At 39.9% G+C, this 26,280-nt stretch overlaps 3 protein-coding genes and 1 long non-coding RNA gene across 6 annotated transcripts; 1 reads left to right on the forward strand and 3 right to left on the reverse strand.

Annotated features, from left to right (window-relative positions):
• Positions 1–6,458: 6,458 nt before the first annotated feature.
• On the reverse strand, positions 6,459–14,790 carry LOC129584607 (dopamine receptor 1-like). Its single transcript, XM_055476839.1, is given in 5 exon segments — positions 6,459–6,898; positions 8,399–8,779; positions 8,782–9,175; positions 11,277–11,380; positions 13,644–14,790. Coding segments are annotated over 5 exon segments (1,338 nt in total). The 5' UTR covers positions 13,894–14,790; the 3' UTR covers positions 6,459–6,689.
• On the forward strand, positions 13,433–14,333 carry LOC129584613 (uncharacterized). Its single transcript, XR_008689908.1, has 3 exons — positions 13,433–13,571; positions 13,711–13,951; positions 14,058–14,333. It is a non-coding gene; the product is annotated as an uncharacterized LOC129584613 (long non-coding RNA).
• Positions 14,791–16,091: 1,301 nt separating the features above from the next.
• On the reverse strand, positions 16,092–21,258 carry LOC129584602 (dynamin-1-like protein). Of its 2 annotated transcripts, XM_055476834.1 has the most exons (16): positions 21,049–21,258; positions 20,749–20,905; positions 20,338–20,470; positions 19,872–20,017; positions 19,725–19,811; positions 19,420–19,582; positions 19,080–19,228; positions 18,771–18,875; positions 18,232–18,561; positions 17,999–18,151; positions 17,807–17,917; positions 17,617–17,731; positions 17,233–17,408; positions 16,969–17,124; positions 16,504–16,726; positions 16,092–16,315 (listed from the first exon to the last, which is right to left on the reverse strand). In XM_055476834.1, the coding sequence occupies exons 2-15, from the start codon at positions 20,866–20,868 to the stop codon at positions 16,535–16,537; spliced, it is 2,136 nt and encodes a 711-aa protein (XP_055332809.1). In that variant the 5' UTR covers positions 20,869–20,905; positions 21,049–21,258; the 3' UTR covers positions 16,092–16,315; positions 16,504–16,534. The 2 variants fall into 2 exon arrangements, with proteins under 2 accessions (XP_055332809.1, XP_055332808.1); XM_055476833.1 differs by having other exon boundaries at positions 16,092–16,726.
• Positions 21,259–21,804: 546 nt separating this feature from the next.
• LOC129584606 (ADP-ribosylation factor-like protein 13B) lies at positions 21,805–25,908 on the reverse strand. Of its 2 annotated transcripts, XM_055476838.1 has the most exons (3): positions 25,530–25,908; positions 24,699–25,467; positions 21,805–22,905 (listed from the first exon to the last, which is right to left on the reverse strand). In XM_055476838.1, the coding sequence occupies exons 2-3, from the start codon at positions 25,359–25,361 to the stop codon at positions 22,048–22,050; spliced, it is 1,521 nt and encodes a 506-aa protein (XP_055332813.1). In that variant the 5' UTR covers positions 25,362–25,467; positions 25,530–25,908; the 3' UTR covers positions 21,805–22,047. The 2 variants fall into 2 exon arrangements, with proteins under 2 accessions (XP_055332813.1, XP_055332812.1); XM_055476837.1 differs by having other exon boundaries at positions 24,699–25,908.
• Positions 25,909–26,280: the final 372 nt, after the last annotated feature.

Here is a 26,280-nt window from a genome sequence, read left to right on the forward strand (position 1 = left end):
AATTGCGAAATTGGGCACTTTGGGTCAGAATAGCGATATCGCTAGAGTAACGATTCACTTTAAATTCCCAATAGAAAGATTTTCCTTATTATACACAACGGTTTATTCTCTATCTGTGGTTATACAGTCTACGATCTGTTCAACGTTTTCTTTTGCAAACGTCCGCTATTAAGCGCTAACAACCAGTAACGACACTGTATTGTCATTTCAGGCGGGAGCAACAATGTAAAAAGTTCTGGAGCAATTTAAAACTTTTGGTCTGAGATCGTTGAAGTGGCAACGTGAGCAAATACTTATAATTATCCCTTAATTTGCTAGAATTTCCAAGTTTTACTTTTTAGTATGTAATTCATCGTATTTTGTTATTGTTGACATTATTTGACAATTTTTGTTTTCGTAAAACTTCTTCGCAAACGCTGTCCTCATGGAACGGGATATATGCCTGACTGTACGTTGACAGTTGAATTACTTACTTGTTCGTACGAGTAGTTAGTCGTTACTTATGCCAAGTTGCTTATGCCATACTCTGTATCGGTATAGCACCCATTATACTGTACACTGTACTCTGTATAGTACCAAATTTGTTTTTATAGTTGGTTTTGATATTCCCAAGTCCCAACCAGTTCTATGTGGCCCTGTGGGCTTCTCCATAGATTACAATCAACATTTTCGCGATGTTCCGGTAATATGATTTAATCTTGTAACTTGGCCCTGACGGTGGCACGGTCAAAATTAACGTTATACCATTATTATTAATTGTCCTTTATCAAATCGTGCAAGGGTACTTATATGTTTTTTGCAGCATTTATGCGTCGTCAGTGATCACCATTCACGGCAGACGCAAGTTTTCCGGCACGCTCGCCCAAATTGTCCAAACCAATTCACCAGTTGCACGAAAGAGTCACTGCTTTGATTTCAGCACCAGGATGATGTGAATCGGGATAGGGCAATACTTTCGTCATTATGCCACGCAGTTTTAAAGCTTCAAAATATGTGGACAAAATTTGAATTGTTAGAAAATTGACCTTACTTGTTCCTTCTGATGTACATGATCGTTCCCGGATTGTTGCATCTATAATACAGGTGTGGTCGTGAACAATCGTCCTAGTTTTTCGACTCAGAACCACCACGACCGGAAGTGTAGTTGAGTGTTCCTGACCATTCCCACAAGTTAACGTGTTCCTGATTCAGTTCGTCCTTTTCGCCAAATTTAGCTGTTACAGTTGAGATAAGAGTTGCCTACCGACTGACATTTACAGGCGTGGAAGAGTAAGATTTTTCAGCACAGTAATCGGTGTTAAGCTTATACACGAATACCTTGTTAGCATGTTCGTAAATCGTAATTACATGTCAACAGGTGATCGAGCGACTAGCTGCGAATACACGCAGGGAATAATAGGAGGATCGTCGTAACCGTATTCCAGTCCGCATTCCACATATCTCCAGTCAGGAATCCTTGTGCCGCCAAGTTTACTGGCAAGTTAAGGTTGATCACCGGATTGCTTAACGCACAGGCTTTAAAAAAATATGGGGAAACTGGCCAATAACCGAGTAGTTGTGCACCGATAAAACCATCAACTGCAACGCCCGAACGCCGTCTTCGATGTCATTCTGACCAGTTTTGCCTAAAAGCAAAAGTCCGATTCATAACTGTTTTCATATAGCGTATTCCCTTATTCTCTTGAGCGCTTATAATGAAGCCTGGATTCTACAATTAATCAAACCGACGATACCAAACGCCATGTGCAAGTACTGCCAGATGTGCGGGCGCAAGATAATTGTGCAAACGTGAACTCAAATTATGATCTGGCGACATACTAAATTTTAAAAATCATGGTAAAAAGAATAGATACAGGTTTAGCGCAAAAGTTTACAAAAAATAACAGCATACTCCAAGGCGAATCAGTGTACTGATGAAACATCGAATCCCGGAACGGAACAACTATGCGGACCACCATAAGGCGGTAGTATCACCGGGGGATTGCGCCGCAAACTACTGAGTAGAGAACATCCGCACTGCCTCATATTCGATCCCCGAGCCCTAAAACTAATATGGCCAATTGTCACCAGATTAAAAACATCCTCTTAAGATCTACAGGAAACATGAATTTTCAGTCAGGCTGAGCAAAACTGTGCACGTTATGCTTAAACACAGCAGCATGTTCGTCCATCAAGCAAAATATTTTCTATTTTTACTTTAATATACAGATACTGTTATAACTAAATCACTTTGTTAGCAATGGATGTTCGGATTTCGGGTTTTCATGCAACAATCTCAGGTCAGTCTGACACATGTGCAACGAAAAAATTTCATTTAAATTTGTTTCCTAGACAAAAAAAAATTTAACTACCGAATAACAGCAAAAACTGTTACTGTTACAAGAGACAGCTTGTACAAACTTTTTTCTTCATTTCGGGTACAGTATAGTGAGTTGTGCTACTGCATAGGTAACAAAATGGCACTGCATTTATTAAAGTGGTAGTAAACACAAAAAAACATCCGCATAAACATTAGCCCCCATAAACGGAGCCCCATATTAAAAAGACGGAAAGCAGTTCTTTTGGCGAAATGCAAATCATTTTCGTTCAAAATTTACTTAACCTTTTCTTCAAAATCACAAAATGATGCGACACAGTTAAAGACACAATGCATAGGGAAACATAAAATACAAAGTCATTGCTAATAGTCGTAAACCAGTATATAGATATTCATCCATGGTCAGCTTGTACTGTACAGTTATATTTACGAAATGGCTACGCGCGAGAGCATCTCGCGCTATGAGTTTTGGCAGTTTTGGCTACGCGCGAGAGCATCTCGCGCGTAGACATGACGTTATATTTATATGATATTATGATATTATATCTATAGATAGATATATAGATATACTATGTATACGTACTCCTACACCTGCTTATTGTACATCAATTTCGTCGCAGATTGAACGATTGTCTTAATGCTTGATAGATGCTTGAACGTAACTTTGCTGCAGAAGGCGCATTTTATGTCTGCATGATTGTAGATTTGACCAGTTTTTCGCTACTTATGGTTAGCATAGGATACAGTCGTAGCACGGCTAGTGTAAACAATAAATTAAATGTCGTTCTAATGAATCGGCTAATACTGATCACGTGAGCAGCCAGCTAAGCTCATTGTAATGACTTTGCTAATACTAATGTAAGCATCTTGATCAAAATTCAAAACCTATTGTGTAGCACAAAAAGCTGCGCGGCAATTTATGTTAACGGTTTTCAGATTTATGTTCATACTGACCAAGGCACATAGTACACGTACACACGCTGCCTGAGCACACATTTTCGAACATTTTTCATCGGTTTGTGTTGTGAACAATAAGTTGTGTGAAAAACTTTTTTTACTAATAAACAGATACGTGCTCTACTTCATAACAAATTTTTGAAAATGTGTACTGATCAGGCAGCAATGGCACGAGCCGCCGCACGTGAGCATATTTTACATCATTACTCGACAGCTGCAAAAGTCCACGGTGCTGCCGTAAAAAGTTAACGTAAGAATTATGAATAACTTTTACTGCAGCGCATTACAGTTTACTGCATATGATCACTGCATAGGAGGCGAAGCCGCAGCTGTTTCTTGTAAAAGTGTACTACCTTTTTACAAACATGAAAATTTTTTGAATTTGGAGGAGGCCTATGTGCCCTGGTCAGTACAATTTTAGATCTAACATTCGTACTTTTAGATCTTACATTCGTACTTACATTCGTACTTACCGTGCTACATTTTGTACATGTACACATTAGACATCAATCACGAAATCACAAGCAGTACATTTTCAATTTCGCCCACAAATCCTGTACATGTTGCATGTGTAGAATTAACTGTTGATGCAATATTTAAATTAACTAATATTTTACCCATATTTATATTGTATTCTTCGTTATATTTATGAAAATGTACGTACATATTCTTATCTATATTATACAATGAAATTTTGCCTCACTCAACTACAGCGTTCTTAACAAAATGAGAGCGATTTTGAATTGTATTTCGTCCTGTGAACTTGTAACTTTCAAGTGTCATTGTTAGCGTAAATTCCACCAGACATGAAACTGCCATCTATTCAATAAACATCCAGAATAATATTATGAAAAATTAGAAATGATCTGGAATTCCACAAGAACTGAGACCAAAACATAAAGCGGGCTATACGGCGAAGGAAAAATCTACCAAACGTCATCTACCAGACTAACCAGAGTATCAGCATCAAGTCATCTTACACAGCGAACATTAAATGGCTTGAAATAAAACAAAACAGGAAGAAAGAACCCAGTGCGAGTGTTTACTTCTTCGCAAAGGCATTCTTGGCATCCCCGGTCTTCTCGCCCACGGCGTCGCAACCCTTCACTTCGGAGTTCTTGGTGTGCACTTCCTTGCCGTCTCGGAATTCCTGCTTCTTCTTCTGTGAAAAATTACGAATAATCGTAGGCTTCGAGTTCAAACAAAAGACTAAGCTGCAAATGTGAAAAACAAGAAACAAATATTTTCTACAAACTGCTACTGAATTCGAAATCAATCCGTTAACATTATCGAATGAATACGTAAACTATCCATAAATTTGTATGAATAAAATAATTACAAAATATGTAAACATCAATTACCAAAATGTAACTATCGATTAATAAAAATCGACTCAAAAAAATGAAACGGATATTTTAAATACAAATAAATACAAAACAGCGATTTAAAATTCAACTAAACAATCCCAACACAATGAAACTTATCAATAACATTAAATTATTTCTGCCATTAATAAAGCCGGAAGAAAGATTAATGCAAAGAAATCTTGAAACGAGCAAAGTTGCAAAGAAATTAACAAATATAAAGGTCACCGATACATAAAGTTTTCAGAAGTAATAAATCAACTAATATATTTACGTGCTAACGATTTTGGTCGTTCATAAACCAGGAAACAATTCCGATGAATTACTAAAAAACATAATTCAAGCGGAAAAAGGATACAGAAACTTACATGCTCTTGCTTCTGGGGCTTGTCGGTGGTGTTGAAGTCGGTCTTGGGCAGGTCTTGGGCAGGCACCAGGCCTTTCGTTTGCAAAATTTCGTCGAAAGTTTTCTCAATGATATCTGGCGCACGACCATCGAATGATGCCACTTCTTCTCCTCCGTGGACAACGTAGAACGTGGGCTACAACATAAGACGAAGACCAAGTTAAGTTCCCGTATACATATTTTTTCATATTTTTAAAATCCTTTCAGTGTAAAAGAAGGAAAAACAAAACTACTGCATCGCTGCTGATGCTGGTTACCTTCCCACCGACTTGATCACTGTAACGAGCAGTACCGCTCGTCACACCGTACTTCTTCTTCAGGCCATCTCGTATGGAATCCCACATTGCGCCGAAGTTCTTGTCTTCCATTGGCAAATAAGCAGAGAGGATGAACGACTTAGGATCCATACTGACAATGTAAAGCCGTGTTCAATGTTCGCAGAATGTTTAGTCTAACTTTATAAAGGTCACTTGAAACAGATAATTGAGTTACTCCGAGAAAATTTGTGGAGAATCTGCGAGACTCTTCAAGACTAATTCTGTCGTGTAAAACTGAGCCTGCAGTAGCCATTAGCTCTATGGATGCGTAACTGATGTACCGTAGGCTCGTAGCTGGCGGAGCAGTGACGGTGAGCAATCATACTTCTAATACTTTCGCAGCTAATTAATGAAACTGAATGTATGTAGGGAGTGCAGGGAATGACCGGAATGTACGTATTAAATCTGCACTCGTATACGCAGTACTAGATGACGCAAGAGAACGTACGATACTTGTTACAGCACATTTATATCGCATCAAGGGCACGGTGTCCAGTCTTTCCGCAGAAACGGACATGCATGTTGCTTACGCTGTGGCCTGCTTTATTCGGCAATACCGGCCCGCTTTCATTACAGCACATTTATATCGCATCAAGGGCACGGTGTCCAGTCTTTCCGCAGAAACGGACAATGGCACGCTGTTGCTTACCATTAGCAACCAGTGTTGGCCTGCTTTAAAAATTCGGCTACCGGCCCGTCCGTCATGGACCTAGTAATGCGGCCCGAGTTCCGGCTCGTTGCCCGTCCCGTGGCAAGCTCACCTGTCAGACGGGACCCGTTTAAATCGTAGGCGGTTCCGGCCCGTAGTAAAAGCGGAACAACACTGCAGTTGCAACTCGATGTATAGCTCCGTCATATAAATGATATAATTAAGATGTTGTTTTTCTTGGCAGCTTTGCTGTGACTTTGTTATTATTGTAATAAAGAAAGATTAAATTACGATGTTATTTTCGTGTGCTTATGCATAGAAGTATCTGTATGCATCGTGAAAATCTGGACCGAGCAAGGTGTTCTATTCGCAGATGTTCTGCTCTGTTCTGTTAAAAATTTTGCTCCCTCTGCAGCATGTATTGCACGTTCAACTGAATGCTCAATTATTCTATCGTATTCCATGAATGGTTTGTAAACGCTAGCGATATTAATCATATCAACGATTAGCACAATGTTGGAGTACAGAGCAGGTGTTCACTTTGAAATTAGAATGGCGAAGACGTATTAACAACGAAAGACAAGCAATACTTCTTAAACAGAACAACAAACACAAGTAAACTGTTTTATCAGTGACAATGCTACAGAGTGCAAATAAATATAAACATTTACAGCAGCAGTTATAAGTCTTGTTGGTCACGGTTCATGCGCGATCGGACGGTCGGCGTAACCGGTGCTGAGTTACCACTCGCGTACGAAAATGCCTGATCCCTCGACGTTGAATCCATTGGACTCGTACAACATTTGTGGAACTGCAGCAGTTTCCGGAACGCTTTGCGAAAGTCTTGGTTGAAAATTGAATAAATAATGGGATTAAAAGCAGAATTACCTAAAACACACAGTTCATGTGTGCTTTCTATAATTACCATACACAAGTGATACAACATAAATAATATAAACTACTTACAAATTAATGCGACGCGATCTCAGCCGCTAAAGCATAAGAGTATCAATGACTATTAAATTTACTGGTTGTTTTGATTTATCCCTTTAATTTTTATTAAATTTGCGATATTTTATTATGATTTTATCTAACTGACACAGGCCTAGGCAGCTTGCGCGGTACGTATTAGACATTTTGTTAAAATTTTGAGTACTGAGTTATACGTATATCTAAATTGTTCTGCTCTGGGGAATAGTAGTACGTATGGTTAACCTTTCGGGATACCGGTGAATAATGTGACATAAACCGGCTGTATCTGTAAAGCCTATACGGTCATGGGATTTGCGAAAAGTCCCTGATCCAAAAGTAAATCAAAAACCCATCGCTAATTCGCGCCCAGAGAACGCATTCATCCGATGAGGCATGCCGCCGCGAAATCCATATCGCGCTTTATGCGCTTTCCGGTGGGACGAGGGATTGTCGGCGGCAGCTCTGTTTGCTACGTAATCTACACACCGCTATCGTCTGCTTTCCTGCCCATGATTTTGTAAACACTCTGATTATTTTCCGGCGTTTGCCGAATGTTCAGTTAAATTCGGGTGATAAAACGAGATCCGTGGTAATCTTTAATCGTACGCAACCCGGTTACCGGCTCATAATGCTTCCCGTATTGATAGATTTAAAGTCATTATAACGTTCACTAGGATAATAGAAATACCTCTGTAGCACTGGATTTGCAATAAAAAATACATAATCACCAGTAATATTGTCACGCTAACCAAGCAAGAAAAGTCGTTTATCGTGGAGGCTGATCCGGTTGAAAAGTATAACAGCTTTCGCACAATCGCTTGTGCCTTGCAATGGTTTTCAGATTTTCGCTTGTTTTCGAAACCGCAGCTGAGAAAAAATGCTAGTCAACATATCCTGTTTCAGATCGTTTATATATATTTGTGTAATCGATAATTCGGTAGTCGTTGTTCGGATTTCATCCATTACATGTTAACAAGATCGAAAGGCAAAATCCCAAATCGTACAATAGTCCAGTTACCTCGCTTTTGCAAACAGACACTGCTTTTGTCAGTAGATTCGTGAGCTGAGTTGTCACGATTTCGGCTTTGATTTCCGAAAATATATATGCTCCCCAAAACAAAATTGTAAAAACAGGGCGCATGACACTGTGCTGATTTCCTCGAACGCCTGTTCATACGTCAATATCCTAAACTAATATATTAATGAGTTAAATCTCTTGATAATTTTCGGTAACCGTTCGTGGTTCAATGTCGGCATGATTTTTAAAAACAGCGGCATGTCAAAATTTAGTTAAAAAATTGACTGGATCTGCATACAGCATTATGTAACTAGCAATTGAAAAATTAATACGAATAATTACATTAATTAAAACTAATTACACATTAAATAAAACAGTACTCATATATGTGGACTTACAGTATCCTAACCAGGTTAGGGCTTTGAAGGTCATCATCGGAATACACTGACAGTTGGCGTGTATGATGTTTATGGCGAAAAACGGGGCCAAACAAATCAGGAAAACACTAACGATGATGCCCAGTGTTACCGCTGCTTTATGTTCGGAGATCATACGATTTTGAGCATTAGCCACAGCATCGGATATGGTGCGCTGTCGGGAGCCATTACTCCCGCGATTATTCCGACTGGATAGTCCGGCCGTGGTGGCCTGCAGCTGATTGTTGGATGCCGTGGTATTGCAGTTGTTGTAATACACAATATGTGCCATCTCTTTGACACTCTTCACGTGTCGGCGCGCTTCAAAATACAGCCGCAGATAGATGAAGAGCATAATCAGACAGGAAAATAAAAACTGATAATGGAACTGGTCAGCGCGTACATGGGGTTGATCTCCAGATTGCACTGGAAGAAGGCATCACTGCCGTCAACGACCGCCAACGGCTGCACGATACCGTTGTCAACGCGGCTGTCGTTATTACTGGCCGCCAGTGACTGCATGTAGATGAGAATTTCCGTTACATTGGAGCGCATATCCGACGCGCTCAGCGCCGTGTCGGCTTGTTGCAATGGTTTATGCCATCCCAGATTCAGCGGGACAAAGGATATTAATGTCGAAAGAAACCAGATCAGAATCACAGAGGGAATGACGACCCGCGGCGTTACGGTGGCGCTGTAGTGGAGTGGATCTTTTATGTGGATATAACGATCCAAACTGATAGCGCACAGGTTCAGTATCTGCAGAAAACACCAGAAATACCAGGCGTTAATAACAACAAAGTTACGGGTAGGAGGAAGCGCTACAGTAAATGCCACTTCGTCATATTAATAACGCTTGAAAGTACGAATACTCCAGCGAAGAATAAAAATCTCATACTTAATAGAAAATTCAGATATCAGGCTATCGGCGTTCAACAAAGCTATAGATTTCCTTGCAACAAGCGACCGGCATATATAAACAATCCTTTTAGCTTAATCTTCGGCTTACGTATACGTCTAGAAAGACTTTTTTATATAAAATAGTATTTTTGTAGGTACTTGCTTGCCTAAATTATATACAGTAAATGTTTACAAAAATTGTACTGCAAAACTTTTACTGTATTTTAATTTTGATTAGTATAAATGCAGTCGGGCTTTTTTAATCACGAATCCGGATCATTCCTTTGCATACATATTCAGTGCACTTCTATAGCGTAATTTTTCCTTTGACGGTTTACTTATGAATAAATTCATGACTGGTAAGGCAAGGCTGTTAATTTGGCTGTGCAAATGGAAAATAGCGTATGACATTTGTAGGTGTTATGGATCCACATTCGATAATGATTCCCAGCGGTCAAACAGCTGCCTGTGAGTGCCAGCGAGGGCGCAACACTATATATGGGGCCCTTGAAAGTGTATTAACCAGCATCCACAGTTTGGTCTTGTCAGCGACTGATGAGAACCGCATTTGTCAGGTCACATTCCTGACGCCGGGTCTCCGCAGGACGTCAATTAGATCTCAATATGAGCAGAATCAAACCGCCAAAACGAATAATTATACTGATCAATATTAAGTGGACACTTTAAATGAAAAATCGTCAGACTCGAAAAAGTGGAAAATGAATCTCCAGCCTGAATAGTACAGTTACAAGTAGGTATTCCGTCTGTCAAACTTTATACGCCTGCTCCATCACACGCATGCCGGATCTGGAGTTTTTTCCCTTTTATGATGGAGTACGGGGCAACTTGTCACAAACCGCTGTTTATTTAATCTAAATACTGTACATAGGTGCATTCATTTTTGCATACGTTTTTGTAGGAAAACGTTTCTGTTTATATTTTGTTAACCGCAAATTTTTTAATAAATTATGCCGTTCTCAAGCCAGCAAATGCCAAAAAATATGAGAATTGAAAATCAGCATCACATAATGGGCTACGTATATTATATGTATCTGTATGCTTATTGCACAATACACAGGATGATTTCATTGTTCTGGCAGATAAGAATACGTATTATGTGCTAAACGCTTTATGTACTGTATAATAAATTGATAAATATTTTCATACAGCTTTGCGTGCTTATACCGTGTTTTCATTTGTGTATGTTCAACACTTAAAAGTTCGCGGCATTATTACTTTGAAGTTTACATGATTATCAATGGAATGCTTTAGTAATGGCTAATTGATTGTGTTGGAAAGGCTGCAACATTGCTGCAGTGTCTACATGCACGGAGTGTTTCTTAGAAGGTTTTTGTTGACGTCAAGCCGAGTAAGCAAACACACTTCGGGTTAAAATTGCAAAAAGAAATATTTGTACAACAGCCCGGACTAGACTGCTGTAAAACAAAATGTAAGGGGTCTGAAATAATAATTACCTGCGAAACAAGGAAATGACACTTACCAGTTAGTGGCAATCCTTTATAAAAATAAACGTACACCCGAGTAAAACAGTTTGTAAAAAATACGTTAGTTAAACGTTAGTTAAAGGCCAAAATTCGAACAGTGTTCGAATTTTGGCCTTTAACTAACGTTTAGCTAACGTATTTTTTACAAACTGTTTTACTCGGGACAAACCAAAAATTTAAAACTTTATTTTGTAGACTAATCAAGTTTTTCTTTCAAATTTTTGCTTCTAATGTAAAATCTTTGTTTCTAGATCTGGTTGACAGTTAGCACGCAGGTAATTTGTATGTACTCGTAGCATGGCTCTCCAGAACCGGGCCAACCGGCACAAATTGATTTCATATTATATAACAAGGTTAATGTAATCCTCTGGTGAGGTGATACCGTATCATCCCCGTCTTATGAAAACACTAGCCGAGATCCTATTTCCGTACGGGTTAAGGAGAGGTTTAATTACCGAGGCAGTCGATCCCATTATGTCAAAGGAGACCCAGATTCCACACAAGAATTGCGGTAAACTCCAGTATCCAAGCAGATCGTTGAAGAGCGCCATAGGCATTACTGTGAAAAAACGTAGGTTAGGCGCATATAAGCCCATCATCAGAGAATTTATTTCCGATTAAACCGCAATCCTCTTATAACAGCAAATGCGGAAGAGGAATTTATCTATCTATGGAAATATTTAAATCTGATATGATTTTCTTCGCGCCCGTTGTTTGATCAAATGTTCGTTCATGTTTATTTCCAAAACGAATACTACAGTATTTAAAATTTTATGGCACCTGGAAAGTTAAGAAAAGTACTCTTACAGCAGAAGCTTAGATTGCAACGCGAATCGATGCCAGTAAAATTTACCAAAACTCCAGATTACATTATTTCTTATAATTTTTATAAGCTACTTGCAAGGCAAGTTTGTGTACTGATCTGCAAAGGCATGTCTTTAACCTCAATGAATTTTTACCTATTGATTTTTCTTAAGGACAGCAACAACATTAAGTTTTTATTAATTGGGAGTGTGTGTGTGTGGTTTGAAAATGAAATGTAAAAAATTTCGATTCTGTTAGCTGATTCCCGTATATTTAGAGAGTATAAATTTGTAGAGCAGCAGACACATAAAAAAGTGTGGAAGGATGACCATTCAGCGCGTAAAAAAGAATTAAACATTTGTATATAGTATCTCGAGTTTAATCGCGAGCCTGAATTTTTTATAAGTTTTTCCAAGTTTTTTTGCAGTTCCAGTGCATTGTTAAAATAAACAGAAAAATGTACTTCTACTGCGTCACAATTTCAAAACATCCGCGATCAACGTTTGTGAGAAATCGATACCGCAATAACGTTTTAAAAGGAATAGCGGCAGTACGTAGTCGGCTTATCATTTACCGAACGTGTTTAACCCCGTGTAATTCCTTTTCTTTGCTCCCATTCGTCAGAGCTGGATAGCCGGATTCATTACAAACCGGTTAGAAAGCAATAATTCGATGTGATGGTCATCTTTTCTACTTTAATGAACTTTAGTTATCCCGTAAATTGATGTTCTTGAAAAGCACGATGTTCTTAACGTAATATTGTAATCTGACATGTCTATAAATCAAATTTTCTGGGCCGAGCCGCGGCTGACTGTGTGTCACTCGTTGGCTCGTTCGGCTTTTATTACGCACAGCAACTTAGAAAATTATCTGTACAATGTTTTAGTGCACTTGTACGCTGTTGACAGTACATGCTGTGGGAAAAAAGCATTGGGAAAAGAATCTCTTGCCGCTACAATGTAGCTCTTTTATACCGGCATTATTCCAGCCATCCCCGCCTAATGAAAGAGAAAACACTCTGGCAGTTGACAAAAGGTTGTGTTGTTCATACAGCCAGCTAAGCATAAAGCACAAAAGGATGAATATGATTTGAGTAGGTTCAAGTGCCAATACCGCAACTTGGCGGCAGTGGGAGATACAACTGAAACTTTTAATCAATGCCTTTTGCTGTTGAAAAGTTTTCCACTTCACTACTTAAACAGGGTTTGTATTGACCAAAAAACGAGCCACACGCAACCAATGATTTTCGTATTATACGGAGTACATAGAAGTATATTTTCTTCGCGCGCGACGGTCATGCAACTTTGCATCTCTAGCTTTTAAAAATAGAAGCTGTGTGTTACAGTTTCTGAAAAGAGAGATAATATTTTAATATACAGCAGTATACAGCAGACACTAATCGCATTTATTTTAGTTAAACTGATACTCAAGAAAAAATAAATCTGGTTAAATTTCTCGCTTCTTATTGGTAGAAGTATAGTAATTTAGGTAAAATTCCCAAAAGTAAGTTAACCATTTGAACACGTACAGAATCTATTATACGCATATGTATGGTATAGCTATACAATTTCACAGTTCACCTTCAGGAAATATGCACCGGATTTGTGTCATCAGCTGTTTGTGGACAGTTATATTTGCGGTAGAATTATTGGAAATCAGCGTGGAAGTGTCTAACAGAATTCGGTGCCTGCAGCGACCTGCACGCCTCACAAAAGATTAGGGAAAGTATCATTACAGCATATATTGTTGTGAGGTTTAAATTACGTAGAAAAATTATTATCTGTGGCATGTGGTTGTAACATAATATTTGGTTTCCTTTGTCATTTTAAATGTATGATCACAAGGGGAAAAAATGGTCTTACTATTACGATTAACGCATCAACATCTTCTTAATTTTCAAATACTGTGCGTAAGCGAATTGAGAGATTCAGAACAGCAACACAGAGGTCAGAAAAATTACATTATGTACAGTACTACTCTATACAGTATATACATAATTAATATCCTGTATGTTTTACCAATTATTCCAACCAGTAAATCAGCAATGGCAAGAGATGCAACAAACGTATTTCCTATATGTCTTAGGTTTCGATCCGTGCAGATGGCAATGCAAACTAAAATATTTCCGGTGATAGCGATCAAAATAAAGATGGCTAAGATTACGGCGATCGGCACTTGGACGAGCAGGGAATGATTCGCACTAGTAGGAACGGCCTGGTTATTTGATACCAAAACATCGTGCGAGAAGTTGGAAATCCGGTTCTCCATAAAGTTTACCGGATATCACGCGGAACGTCGCTAAAAGCTGGTCGATCGGGCTGCACAGGTACGCGCGTAATGGTAAAAAGTGGAGAAGACACCGGGAATAAATAAGCAAATATCACGATGAATATTGTGTTCATGACCACAGACAATGTTCAGGCTTTTAACAGAAGCGTCCTCCTTCCGTGGAACTTATTCCCGCGCGTCCGATACAACACACACTGTGGATAATGAGGGGGTTTTTTCGTCCACACAACCGGAAGATTCTTCCCGGCATTGTCAATATTAAAAGGCCAACTTTGATAAATTAATCATCTTTCAAACTCTTGATTATACAGACCCAGAATTACAGTCGGCTTCCAATTGTGCAGCAAGAGAGCAGCGAGACAGTTGTTAAAATTTGTTTATAAACTATTAATCATCTGCCATGAAGTGCAAGGCCATACTTCGCGCAGCTGTAGTGACGAAAGATCAGATATTTAAGAAGACGAATGCGTGTTTTGTTAATGTCAGCAGAACGTTCATGGATGTATAGGCGCGCGCACACATCCACTGTAGCATATACGATATGTATGTATTCTACAGCACAAGCAATTCCGCCGGCGGAAAATTGCTTTAGAGCAAATTGTTTATGTTTATAGCAACAGCTGCGGCGGTGATAGATCTCGGAAAAGAGTCTGAAAAACTTTTTCCAAACCACAGAATAAGGAAGAAGTGGGCGTGGTCGTGTGGGAATGTGGCAGGCAAAAATTCAAATGCCGGCTCAGTCAACAAACGGTTATGCGCTCGTACATTTGGCGGGTGCGCGCACGCATGGTTAGGAAAATGACTGGTAAGCTGAGGATGGGTTATTTGCACGGGATATTTTCACTTGGCTACTGTTTAAACTTTTCAATGGATCAGAAGGGGGAGAACTGTGCGGGTGGCTGTTGTACGGTGAAACGCCGAGGCCGGCCGTGATCCAGGATTTATTCCGTCCACGTTTCGCTAATGGTCCATGTAAATACCGTCGATCCGCCTCTTCCGTAACGGGTACTGTCGGCAGCGGGCTGCAACGTACTGTACGCAATGTACTGCAACATGCATGCCGCCGCGACACTCGGCAGTTTTTTCTGCCTTTCATTCACAAGTTTGCTTACGCGGTTGTCCCGAAGCGATTACATGGCGATTTGTGGGGCCTTTTATGCGGTTACTGGAGATTGTCATTACAATTAAATTAACCACCTCGTACTGCGCACTTTGGCCAGATTTCTCTTCCACCTACTGTTTAGCGCAGGAAATCGGTGTTTTCAATTATTTTCTACAAAACACACTTGCATTTGAAAGGTTAATGGCGGAAAATATGTGTAAGACAAAGATAACAGCGGTTGATCAATATGATCTTAGTACTTGTAAAATATTTTCTATAGCTTATCATATTCAACAGTACAATACAATATTACAACTATCAAAGCATTCGGCTTCACATGGAACTATTAATTTTTTACTGAACCTTAAAACTTAAGTTGTACTTATACTCGTGCTGTTTTTATCGCATGTGATGTTATGCAGCTGGGAAACATAGAGTAGTTATACGTACTGGAGCAGCGTTACTACCTAGGTCTAATTAAATCAGCCATTGCAAAAAAAATATGCAAAATAATACTCGAATGCAAATCGAAAATCCTTTGCATCATACAGTGTACATTTATTTGAATTATTTCTTAACGTTAGCACTTTCCTCGAACAGTACTGCTTACAAGTTAAAAAAGCTAATGCACAAGTTACAAAAAGAAGTGCACAATTATGAAAGTTTGTAGTTTACTGTGTAAGCATTTACTATGTAATCGTATTCTGCATTAAGCACATCATAAAATGGTTTGCAGTAACGTTTGCAACTCCTTTTCTTTTTTACACTTCCTTCGAAATTCGAATTACAGTTTTTAGATTCGGCATGGGAGAACATGTAATGCACACAAAACGTTTGAATATTATGTTCAAAGTTGCTTAAAAGTTAAAATTAACAGTTTTAAGCAGTTGACTCTTTCCATTCTGTGCAGTGTTGGCTGAGTAGTTGCTGCGATTTTTAAATTCACGTAATCGATAACAGAGCAGTCCGCAAATGGATTAAACCAAACAGGTAATGCTACTTCTGGGTTATTGTTTGTTTGTTTGATATTAAAACTTGCGGTATATTCGTACTTCTACAGTTCTACCGAAGCAACTTCAAACCGCAAAATTTAATCGGCATTCGGCAAAAGCCACCAACCATCAAAACCACGCATCTGATTTATAATCATACCTCTAATATGCAAGCACAATATAAACATTAAAAACAAAACTATGATCGCCACGCTCTGGAGTAGCCGTCCAAGGCAAAAGATCCACAGACAAGACATTCAAGCGGGGATCGTGTAGACACGGCATACATGTAGACAATTTATTTTCACTAAAAAAAGAAACTAGAATACGCATGAAAACTGTACTATTATTCCAGATTATCATAATTAAAATGCACCGAGCATACGATACTCTGACATTTTCCCATTCAATCAGAATGATTCACTTCGGTAAAGTATTCTCAAAGGATTATCAACCATTCTACTGTGTCAGTTATCCGTACTCGATGCTGCAAACCTCACACTCCAACGTAACCGGGAAAAACACACTATTTCAAATTCCGGTGTGCTGACAAATCCCGAACTTCGCTAATAATTTTGCTAGCTTGCTGCAGTGCTTCCAACATTGCCATGGTATTGTTGCGCTGCTCCGTGATGTGCTTTGCTTCATTCAGAACTTCAAATTTATCGGCAATTCCGGGTGCGTACAACTTGGCCAGAAGAATTCGGCTCAGCTCGTCCTGTAATAATATCATTCCCGATTTCCTATTGATGTCACTGATGCCGAATATCAGCTGTGCGCTGTACGCTAACAATAGTACTACTATATTATAGTAACTTGTCTTGCCGTGGGCGCAAGTGAATTTCGTCGGCTTTCCCATGATTCATGATGACTGTAGAAGCAAATGGCGGCCCAGTTCGGTCGTAGTTCATACTTGAAGTTTTTCGAATCAGCTTAAAATTTGTTAAATGAAACAAATACCTTCGTGGTTTCGATAAGCGAATGCACAATGGCTTTTGGCACAATATCGAATATGGTTTTCTGGACAATGGCGAAGTACTTTGTCACCAGTGTTTTCATCAGTTCGACATCTTCCATTTCGCGCGGCGGAATGTTTCCGGGATCAAACTCTTCAATCTGCAGTATCGAAACCACGAAATCTGACATCGAATTTCTATTAAACTAAACTAACAATTTACCGAAGCGTCATTTCGCCTACATGAAAAAATCATTACACAAATATACCTCGGTCAAAAAGTTGGCTTCCCGCTCTGTTCCATCTCCCAAACCGAAAATTGATCGACTAGACTTGTTTCGGCCGTTTTTCCCACGAGAAGGAGGCACCAGGGGACTGAAGTAACCAGGTGGTTGCACTGGTAGTGGTGCCTTTTTGGCTCCATTGCGTTGGGTGTTGCTTGAATCTACGAGAGTAAGAGTATTTATAGCAAAGCATCACCGCAGATCATACAACCTGGACAGTTGGGGTTTAAAAGTTTAAGGTAAGGTAGGGCAGACTATGGCTACGGTTGCAGTTATAAAGAACAGCACACACTGTCGTTACAAATCATCCAATTTTAAAGTGACTGAAATTAGCACTTTCAGGCAATATTAAAATCATCACTAAAATACCTGTACTGGATTTGTCGTGATTTTTCTCTGCTCGAGCTGCCGAGCGTTCCTCCAGTAAACTTTCCATTTCGTCACAGAAGTCCGGATGTTTAGTATTGATATAAGACACTTCGATCTGAAATAAGGTATGAACTATGAAGTGCTATTTCACTTATGATAATGAGAAACGACTTCGATTTCCGGTACATACATCCACCAGGTATTTGACCATTGCCCGGGTTGATTCGGCCTGCTGCTTGATGAACTCGTTTACAACACGAAGCACGCTGTCACAAAATTTGGGATATTTTTGGAATTCTCGCTAAAACAAGTTAAATGAACAGTTCACAAATTACTTGAATGTTTCACATGAAAGTTACTTATGTAAGTCATTACAAATCACCTGGATCTCTTTCCCGCAACGCTGAATAATGCGCTGCATTTCTTCGTAAACAAGGTCAACACATTCGAGGCACGGTTGCAGCATGTGGCCAATCTGGTCTTTGGCCAGTGTGCGAAACGCCATGTCAGGCACCGTCAGCGGAGGATACAATCCCTACAGCGGCGCAGACATGCATCTTACTGTCAGTATTCAAGCTTTCCATCGTGAATTAACGTATTGAAACTTCTTCTCACCGCTGCTCCACGAAGCGTCAAAACTATATTCTTTAGTTCCAAACCATCCAGGGCTTCAACAGCAAATAAATGCTCTTGAAAAATATTCTGGAATATTTCGACACTGATCATGGCTCCGCCTTTCAACTTGTTGGCGTCCACTTCGACACTGGTGCCATCCACTGTGGAGCTGTACGCTTTAACGAATTCCGTTATCAAACGTATAAGATGGCCTTCCTTGTCGGTGACAGGCTGTCCCAAATCCTCCATTATGTTCTTATGTGCTAGAGTCAATTTGCTGATTTGCTCCTTGAGATCCGGTAAACGATCCCGAATGTGTGACATTAACAACTACGAAGAGAGCAACACCGGTATGTCAGACGCGGAATATTACAGATCGCAAGAAGTATTGTAGTCATGGGTAGCAGGAAGGAAATGCAGTAGTAGGTACAATGAGTACTATGTATACTTCTATAAATATAAATATCTACATACAGTACATGCTGTAGATATAAAATAGTTTTCTGAACAAGGAATCAAGTATTATTTGTTTCGCTTACGTTGTTAAGAGTTCGGCTCAGGAAAATCGTGCCATGCTGATGCGCAAGTTCCGAATAATGTTTCATCAGGAATGTCTTTTCGTCCTTGAGCGCATTTAAAATTGCCTGAAATGTAGTACAGTACAATACACGTAATATAGGAAGTTCTGAAGAAAATACACTGAAAATCACGAATTAATTGTGAAAGGTCGGAATCATTACGGCCCGTCAATTGTGCAAGACAACAACCGATATGTTTAGTAGAAGTACAGTACTCTATATTTTGAACATTTCTTCCATGCCACTCTTGTTATGTAATACAGTACATACTTTGTTAGTGTTGATATCCTGCTGCGAACGATTGACCACACCAATGATTCCCAGTTTAACCGGGATAACACCGCCGCTCAGAACGTCCCGTGCATCGGTTCCTTTATCCATCAAATCCAGTTTGGTGATTACCGCAAGTGTGCGCTTTCCTGGAATACGTACAGAGTAGATACTCGGAACACTTAAATTTTATTGTACGACCAAACTAAAAATACAGATGCTAGCATGCAGCAATACGAATGTACAACTACATAGTAAAACACTAATCGAGACCACTGTTTACTTCGTTAAAAAAAATTGATAAATAAAATGAATGAATCAAAGCATTATTGTAAGGTACCTTCCGGATCGACCGCTTTTGCCAGCTTCAGCGCTTCCGACGTGGCCATGTCCACATTGGCTGGTGTTACCGCCAAAATAAGAGAATTGGGGTTCTTGATGTAGGTCATAATCAGTTTAGTGATCTGATCTTCTATGTCGCGAGGCTGATCGCCAACGGGATTCTGAAAACAACGCACCGCGTCGATTACTTATTTTTTCCATGTTTTTCAGTGCTAATTCAGGATTAAGTGTTACAGTATTTTAGAAGCTTAATTGTCAAAAACTCGTCAGCCAGATGAAAGTTAGTCTAAGAGCAAGGCTCACCTTTGTCAGCCCAGGCAGATCGACCAGTGTCAGATTAACAACCGACTCCGAAAATATTCTCAAGTTTATGGGTTTGCTTCCAATGCCCTAAAGACGGTTATTCGTAGCGAAATGAATGCACCTATACCGGTGAAACGGCATTCTTACTTTGTTTTTCCCCATAACCCGGTCGGTTTCATCGTTGATTTCCTTCCGAACGTCATCGAAGCTAGTGTACAATTTGTTCTCATCGTGAAGAAACAAACCAAATTCCTTCTTGCCGCTGCTGCCTGGGATATTCTTTAATAGTTCACCTAACAAAAATACAAGTATCAGGCATCTGCCAAATGAAAACTACTGATTTATAAAAGAAAAAAGCTTGAAATATTATGGAAAAATACGGTTTCATACGAGCATTGTTGCAGAAGCAGGAAAAGGTCGCAAAAATTATGCACTTGCCTCCGCAAGTGAACCTGGTTATACGAGTACGCGTATGATACAAATTACAAATCACCTATTTACAAAACTTTGTACAGATGGCATAATTTTCTCAGTTTTCTGCACGTAAACTTATAAATTTTCTCGCATCATAATCTTATTCTTTAAAGAACTGAAAAATCAGAAACATCCATACCGTAGCGACTTTTGCTGTCGTCATCCCAGTGGATGAGCTGCAATACAAGGGGCAGTCGGGTAACCAATCCTTGTCCGCGCGGCAGGAAATCGCGACCAACCAAGCTTTCCAATACAGAGCTTTTTCCGGCGCTCTGCAATGAAACAAAGGTACCTGGTAGCCGTTGTTTTTTTCTGTTTGACATCTAACCGATTCTAACGATCATTAATTTAGACGACTAAACGACTAACGATGACTAAATGGCTAACAATTAATTTCGTCCTTTAAATTTTACAAACATTCTTAAAGTTAATCAAAATCAGTAAGAAAATATCCACAATTTAAGAAAATCCAAAATCGGACGAGAGTAATGCAATAATTGAAACATTTTTAAAATTTTTAGAACAAAGGTGCCGTAGTTGTACTTTGTACCTGTGCTCCAACCACTATGATTTGCGGGAGGTTAATAGCCTCTAGGTTGGTAATGCCGGCTTTGCTGAAAACATCTTGGAGCTTGTTAATAACAGGGATAAGGGCCTCCAACCCTTCCATGGTTCCTCCCAAGTCCCAGCAAAAAAACCAATTGACACTAACAACAAGACCAAAGGTCACTGTAAAAGACGCTTTACTGTAGGACACCCAAAAATTTCAGTGTTTTTTAGGCAGGTGCTAGTTTCCAGAGTGGAAATTAATGTCAAAAACGAAAAGACTGAAGTAAAAGAAAAGACGAACCTGGAAGTTTGAAACACTACTGCAATACGAGCTGGAGCTTTTATCGTATTCTTCAACTGACAACTGACAAGGTAGAAGCAAAAAGCAGTGCAGTGAATGCGGGCTGGATCAATCAACGCACGAGATTACACTGATTTGTGGTAACAAGGCTTAAAAAACGCCACTCAATGCACACAAAGAAATCTTCGGAACTCATCCCTGGCGCTGAAAAAAACTGGCTGCACGTGGTCAGTGGTGACGTGCTCGCCGCTCGGTACCTGGATCTGCTTAACAAAGGCGTGACAAGTTGCTCTGATTGGCGGATTGGGCGTGAGATCGTGGAAGTGCTGAACACAAAAAACTGATACAAGTACAGGACTGCCGGTGCAATCTTTGGTCCCATGCCTTCTCGTAGGGAAAACTCAAAACAGCATGATTTTTAATTAAAATGTAATTTTAATTTACCATCAAAATGTAATTTTAATTAGCACATATTAAGTAACATTAATTAACACATATTAAGTGAGCGAAGCTCCCCTGTATAGATATATCATATATATCTATATATACTTCGAGTATGTATATATACAAGCATTGTGAATGTTATTACTGCACTTATTGTTATTAAGAATGTTATTATTTTAATACGTACGTAGTAGTTTTGAACTTTTGGTATTCACTATTCACAACGTGAGGGGGATGCGCTTCCCGGCTGTCATTTGCTGAAAGTTTCGCTCCATAAAACGTTTACTTTTTACTTTTCCTGGCAGCCTGCCACGGTGCCGCTACAGATATTATAATTTATAGACTTTCAATCTCAATAATTAAAGTGCTTAAAAATAGGTAAATAGATTCTGAAAAAGTGTGCACAAATCTTTGATGTGAACAATATCAGGCAGTTAGGAACTGCAGAAAACAACTGTCTTCAGTCAGGTACTACTGTAAATCACATGAAAAATGAACCAACCGTTTTGAAAAATTATCAGTCTGTCTGTACATTATACGGACATTTCGTTGTATCTACAGTATCCCATTGGGCAAGCTGAGACGTTTTCTGGTTATATTATCCGCCATCCTCTTGTACAACGGTGGTCGCGAAAGTTTAGGTTTGTAGATTTGCACGACGTCTTCCGTATCCGATATGATAATATCACCATTATCTGGCGGAACATCGGGGACATCATCGTTGTGAAGGGCTTTCAGATTGATGACCGATGGCCATTTCGTGTCGGTCTGCTTACTGGTCGGTGTGGTAGTAGTGTTGACGACGGGATCGATAACAACATCTTCCGATGCAGCATCCTCGGCTATCATTTTCAGGTTGGGCTCGGATTTGGATATTGACAAGGTCGACTTGCTGGGTGCCGGCTGCTGCACGGTGGACGCCGTATGATTTATGCCATTTGGCACATTAACACGGACGGTGCTGCTATCATTAAGCGCTGTGTTCACATCGTTTTTCACAGCGATTGTCTCTTTTTCAATACGCTGTAGGTGTTCGGCTAAGGGAATAAAGGTTTCCGGTACAATATTATCATCATCATCCGCTGCGTCATTCTCCGCGGCTTCACGCGCCGCTTTAAAACGCAACATCCTTTCCTGGCGCTCCTCTTCCTCCTGTTCAATTTGATGCCGGGAATCCAGTTGGACTTTCATATGCAGTGACGGGTAACTGTCCTCAATGCGCCGAACAATCCACATTAGAGATTCTTCGAGATTTTTCCAGCACAGCTGTCGTTTCATGGGTGCTGATCGAATTAGTTCTTTTTCGCGGATACAGACGGGGAAGACTTTGTAGGGAATGGAGTATTTCTCAAGAAACTCTTTAATGTCAACGCGTGCTTGCAGCTCACTTTCATTAATATTGGGTTTTACATCCTGCAAGGATTAAAGAAGGATGTTACTTTTTTTCGGTTCCACTTGCCCACTTACAAGTATCAAACATAAGAGAATCAATAATTATTAGGCGAAACTAAATTAAAGCATACGGAGACACGCATGTACAGTACATACTTACGCATACGGCTGTAACGATAATAATTTCAAAATCAATAAGCATGTTCAATGGCTGCGCGCGACAGTAAGTATTAATGCGTTTGTTAAAAACTCCAGTATATAGGGAAAGGTTGGGTCACAGCCCAATACGTAGTCACTAGTCACTGTGGTCAGTAGTACTCATAATACTGGGAATTGTAGTGTTCGCTAAAACACAGGGCAGTGTCTGTTAGCGTTAAGCCAGCTCTATCCGAGTATTTTTTGATAATTAATCTCGTTTTACAAATATTTTAAAATCTTTAAAGCTGTTATAATATTTGAGCAGCCTCCCGATTGACTTCAGGCGATACGACATGGATTGCGTAGTTTTTACTGTTTAGTCGTAAGCCGTTATAAAAACAATTCACCTTTTTTCGGCATTACTTGTTGAATGTTGACACAAGTGTGTAAAATTGTAAATGCGGTTACGCTCGTTATGCATTTCCCAGTCACGGTTCGAAATTTTAGTCCGTTATTTTTTAAAATTTTGTCATTTATTTTCCAAATTAATCTTCACATATGCCTTCTTCTAATTTATTCTTCGCCTGTGCTAATTAAATTAAAGTGTAGTAGCGATAATAATTATTCTTTGCACACATACCGTGACTGTTCGGATTAATTATTTTAAACAAAGGTTTCTCGTACGGCGTTTTATAAAGCAGTAGTTCTGAAAATGAGAATGTGAAAACGTATCAACGATTGTGCGCAGGAGTGAAATGCCATGCGGTTAGAGCGGAAGTCCACAGAATCTGGCAAAACACTGCGTCAGTTCTGCGCGCGCGTACGTAGGAAGTCAATACAATTTGTAGTACAGTATGCCGATAATTAATAATACACAACGGCGGAATTGTTCCTGATCCAACGCAAAAGCTTGGTAGAATCCGAGATTCAATATCCGTATATTCAATATACCAAGCAAAACTCATATCGACACAATTCCCCCACGGTGATTACGTGCGAAATTTAATTTCTTCGAGTAAGATAGGGATTAAATGTTACAGCATGTGGCACTGCATAATATAACTCGCGCCAGGCAGTCGAGAGAATTTGCATTAGCTGCATGTTATAGAAAACGGAAAACAGTTCTTGGATGGAAACATGATGAACTATACAATGCGAACTGCGAAGCTTATGCAATCGCATTTGATATGTCATACAAATGTTATTCCCCTTCATAATTAAGTAACAGCTCGGTGATGCAGAATGGTGTTCGAGACGTATAGAAATATGGTAAATACCGTAAAAAATCTTGTCATGACTTCTTTGCAAAATTATATTGGATGCAACACTTGAGCTATTCGCGCGTAATCGCCTTGAATACAGTAAGCACTTGAATTTCAGCTTGCAATTGTGATCATGATTCAACAAAATTTCGGGAAATGGATCGAAAAAATTGCAAACCTCCTTATGTTTTGCAGACTAAAATAATACTGCAAGTTACTATTAATATCTATTAAACCATTATCTATATACATAATTTAAAAATGCGGTAATTAGATTTAAAATAATCGTATTTCTTAATACAGTAATAATGTCCTATACACAACTGTGGTCTGTAGATACATTCGTAGTTTGCTAATATGAAAAGCCAACTGTTTCTGAGTGCAACCGATAATCCGGAAGCCATTGAAATTTACCTGTTTGTTTAATAGGATCACAGTTGGTTTGCCCTGCAGACCGACCAATTCGGTTTCCGTTAAGGAACTCAACACTTGATTGAGCTCATCCCATTTGGGGCTGGTAACGTGCATCGACGCATCCACCACCAGCACAATGCCGTGCGCTTCAGCAAAATAATTCCGCCAAATGCCGCGGATTGTCGCGCGGCCACCCAGATCATGCAGGACCACATCGTGCTTGCGGAAACACAGCCGCTCCTTGGAAAAGCCCAGCGTCGGCTTCGGATCTTCCATGACATTCTCCGCACGGCTTTCCCGAATGGGATTACGGCCGCGCGGCGGATGACGGTGCATAACGGTCTGGGCAAAGGACGTTTTACCCGCATCATCCAGGCCAATGACGACAAGGCACATGGGGCATGTGTATTTGGTGAATTTCTCAAAAATATCCGATCCTACGGAGGCTGCATTAACATAGGCTAACGGCGCAATCGGGATGTGACCGGCCGGGTTGTTGATGGCCGGATGCAGGACAGCGTTCCGACCGTTGGATACGGGATTGTCGGTGCGAATTTTCCCGTTATCAATAATAATCACATCGGCATTCTCCGAAGCGGGGGTGATTTTGTGGCTGAACAAACATGCACAGGCTCCGCGCTCGCTCGAATACAAACCGCCCATGGTATTTTCGCATTACCCACAACGCGGCGAATCAAGCATTTTTCATGAGGCTTGTATAGCATGACAATTAGAATCCTCCACAATTACATCTCACTGTCGATTACATCTACAATTACATCTAGTTTTAGAATATCATCAAACTGGCAACAGAACAGAAAAATAAACAACCTTGACGGTCGAGAAATGGTTTGTAATTTTGTCGAATATGTTGATGGAATCATGGGAAGGAAATGACACTTCACGCAGACGAGACCGCAGCCATTTGCTCGGGAAAAAAGCTGTGATTCTTCATAATTTATCGTGAATATGCGGAACACGGGAGGTATGACTCAACGTTGGCTAACACGGTAACACGTAATCATGGGGTACTTATGCTTAGTCAATAATGCTTTCCTGCTTGGATATCTGGAGTGCGGCGGAATCATAAGTAAAGAGTGTTAGTGAATCGATCGTTTACCGACGGACGCGCCAACTGTATAGCCGTCTGTAGGTACAACTTTTTCTTGCTCCAGCGATTCTCCATCAACATTGCGGCATACAGAGAGATACACACACAATCTATTACGACGACGGTGAACGCGGACGGGAGCGCGGTGCATCAGGTGGAAGCTGTCAGTCGTTGCACTGCACAGGTATTTTGCTGTTCCGTTGCGTGAAAGAATTATCGATTGATTACTAATAAATCGGCCTTACAAAGGTACGCTGTGTGGCGGTAAAGGGATGTTGCAAGCAAAAGGAAGTCCGATACAATCCACTGGGTGCATGTGTGTGCGCCTTAAGCTTATTAGTATTGGCTCATAATTCCCTAATATTTTGCGGCGATCCATGATTGAACAAGGAAACACTGAGCGTTGTTTATCCACGACGTGCATCCCGTAGTCAACGGAATATTAGCACATGTAGCGCACGTATTGTAAAT

This window comes from Paramacrobiotus metropolitanus, unplaced genomic scaffold (genome assembly GCF_019649055.1).
Source record: "Paramacrobiotus metropolitanus isolate TYO unplaced genomic scaffold, Prichtersi_v1.0 Parri_scaffold0000014, whole genome shotgun sequence".
Taxonomy (NCBI): domain Eukaryota; kingdom Metazoa; phylum Tardigrada; class Eutardigrada; order Parachela; family Macrobiotidae; genus Paramacrobiotus; species Paramacrobiotus metropolitanus.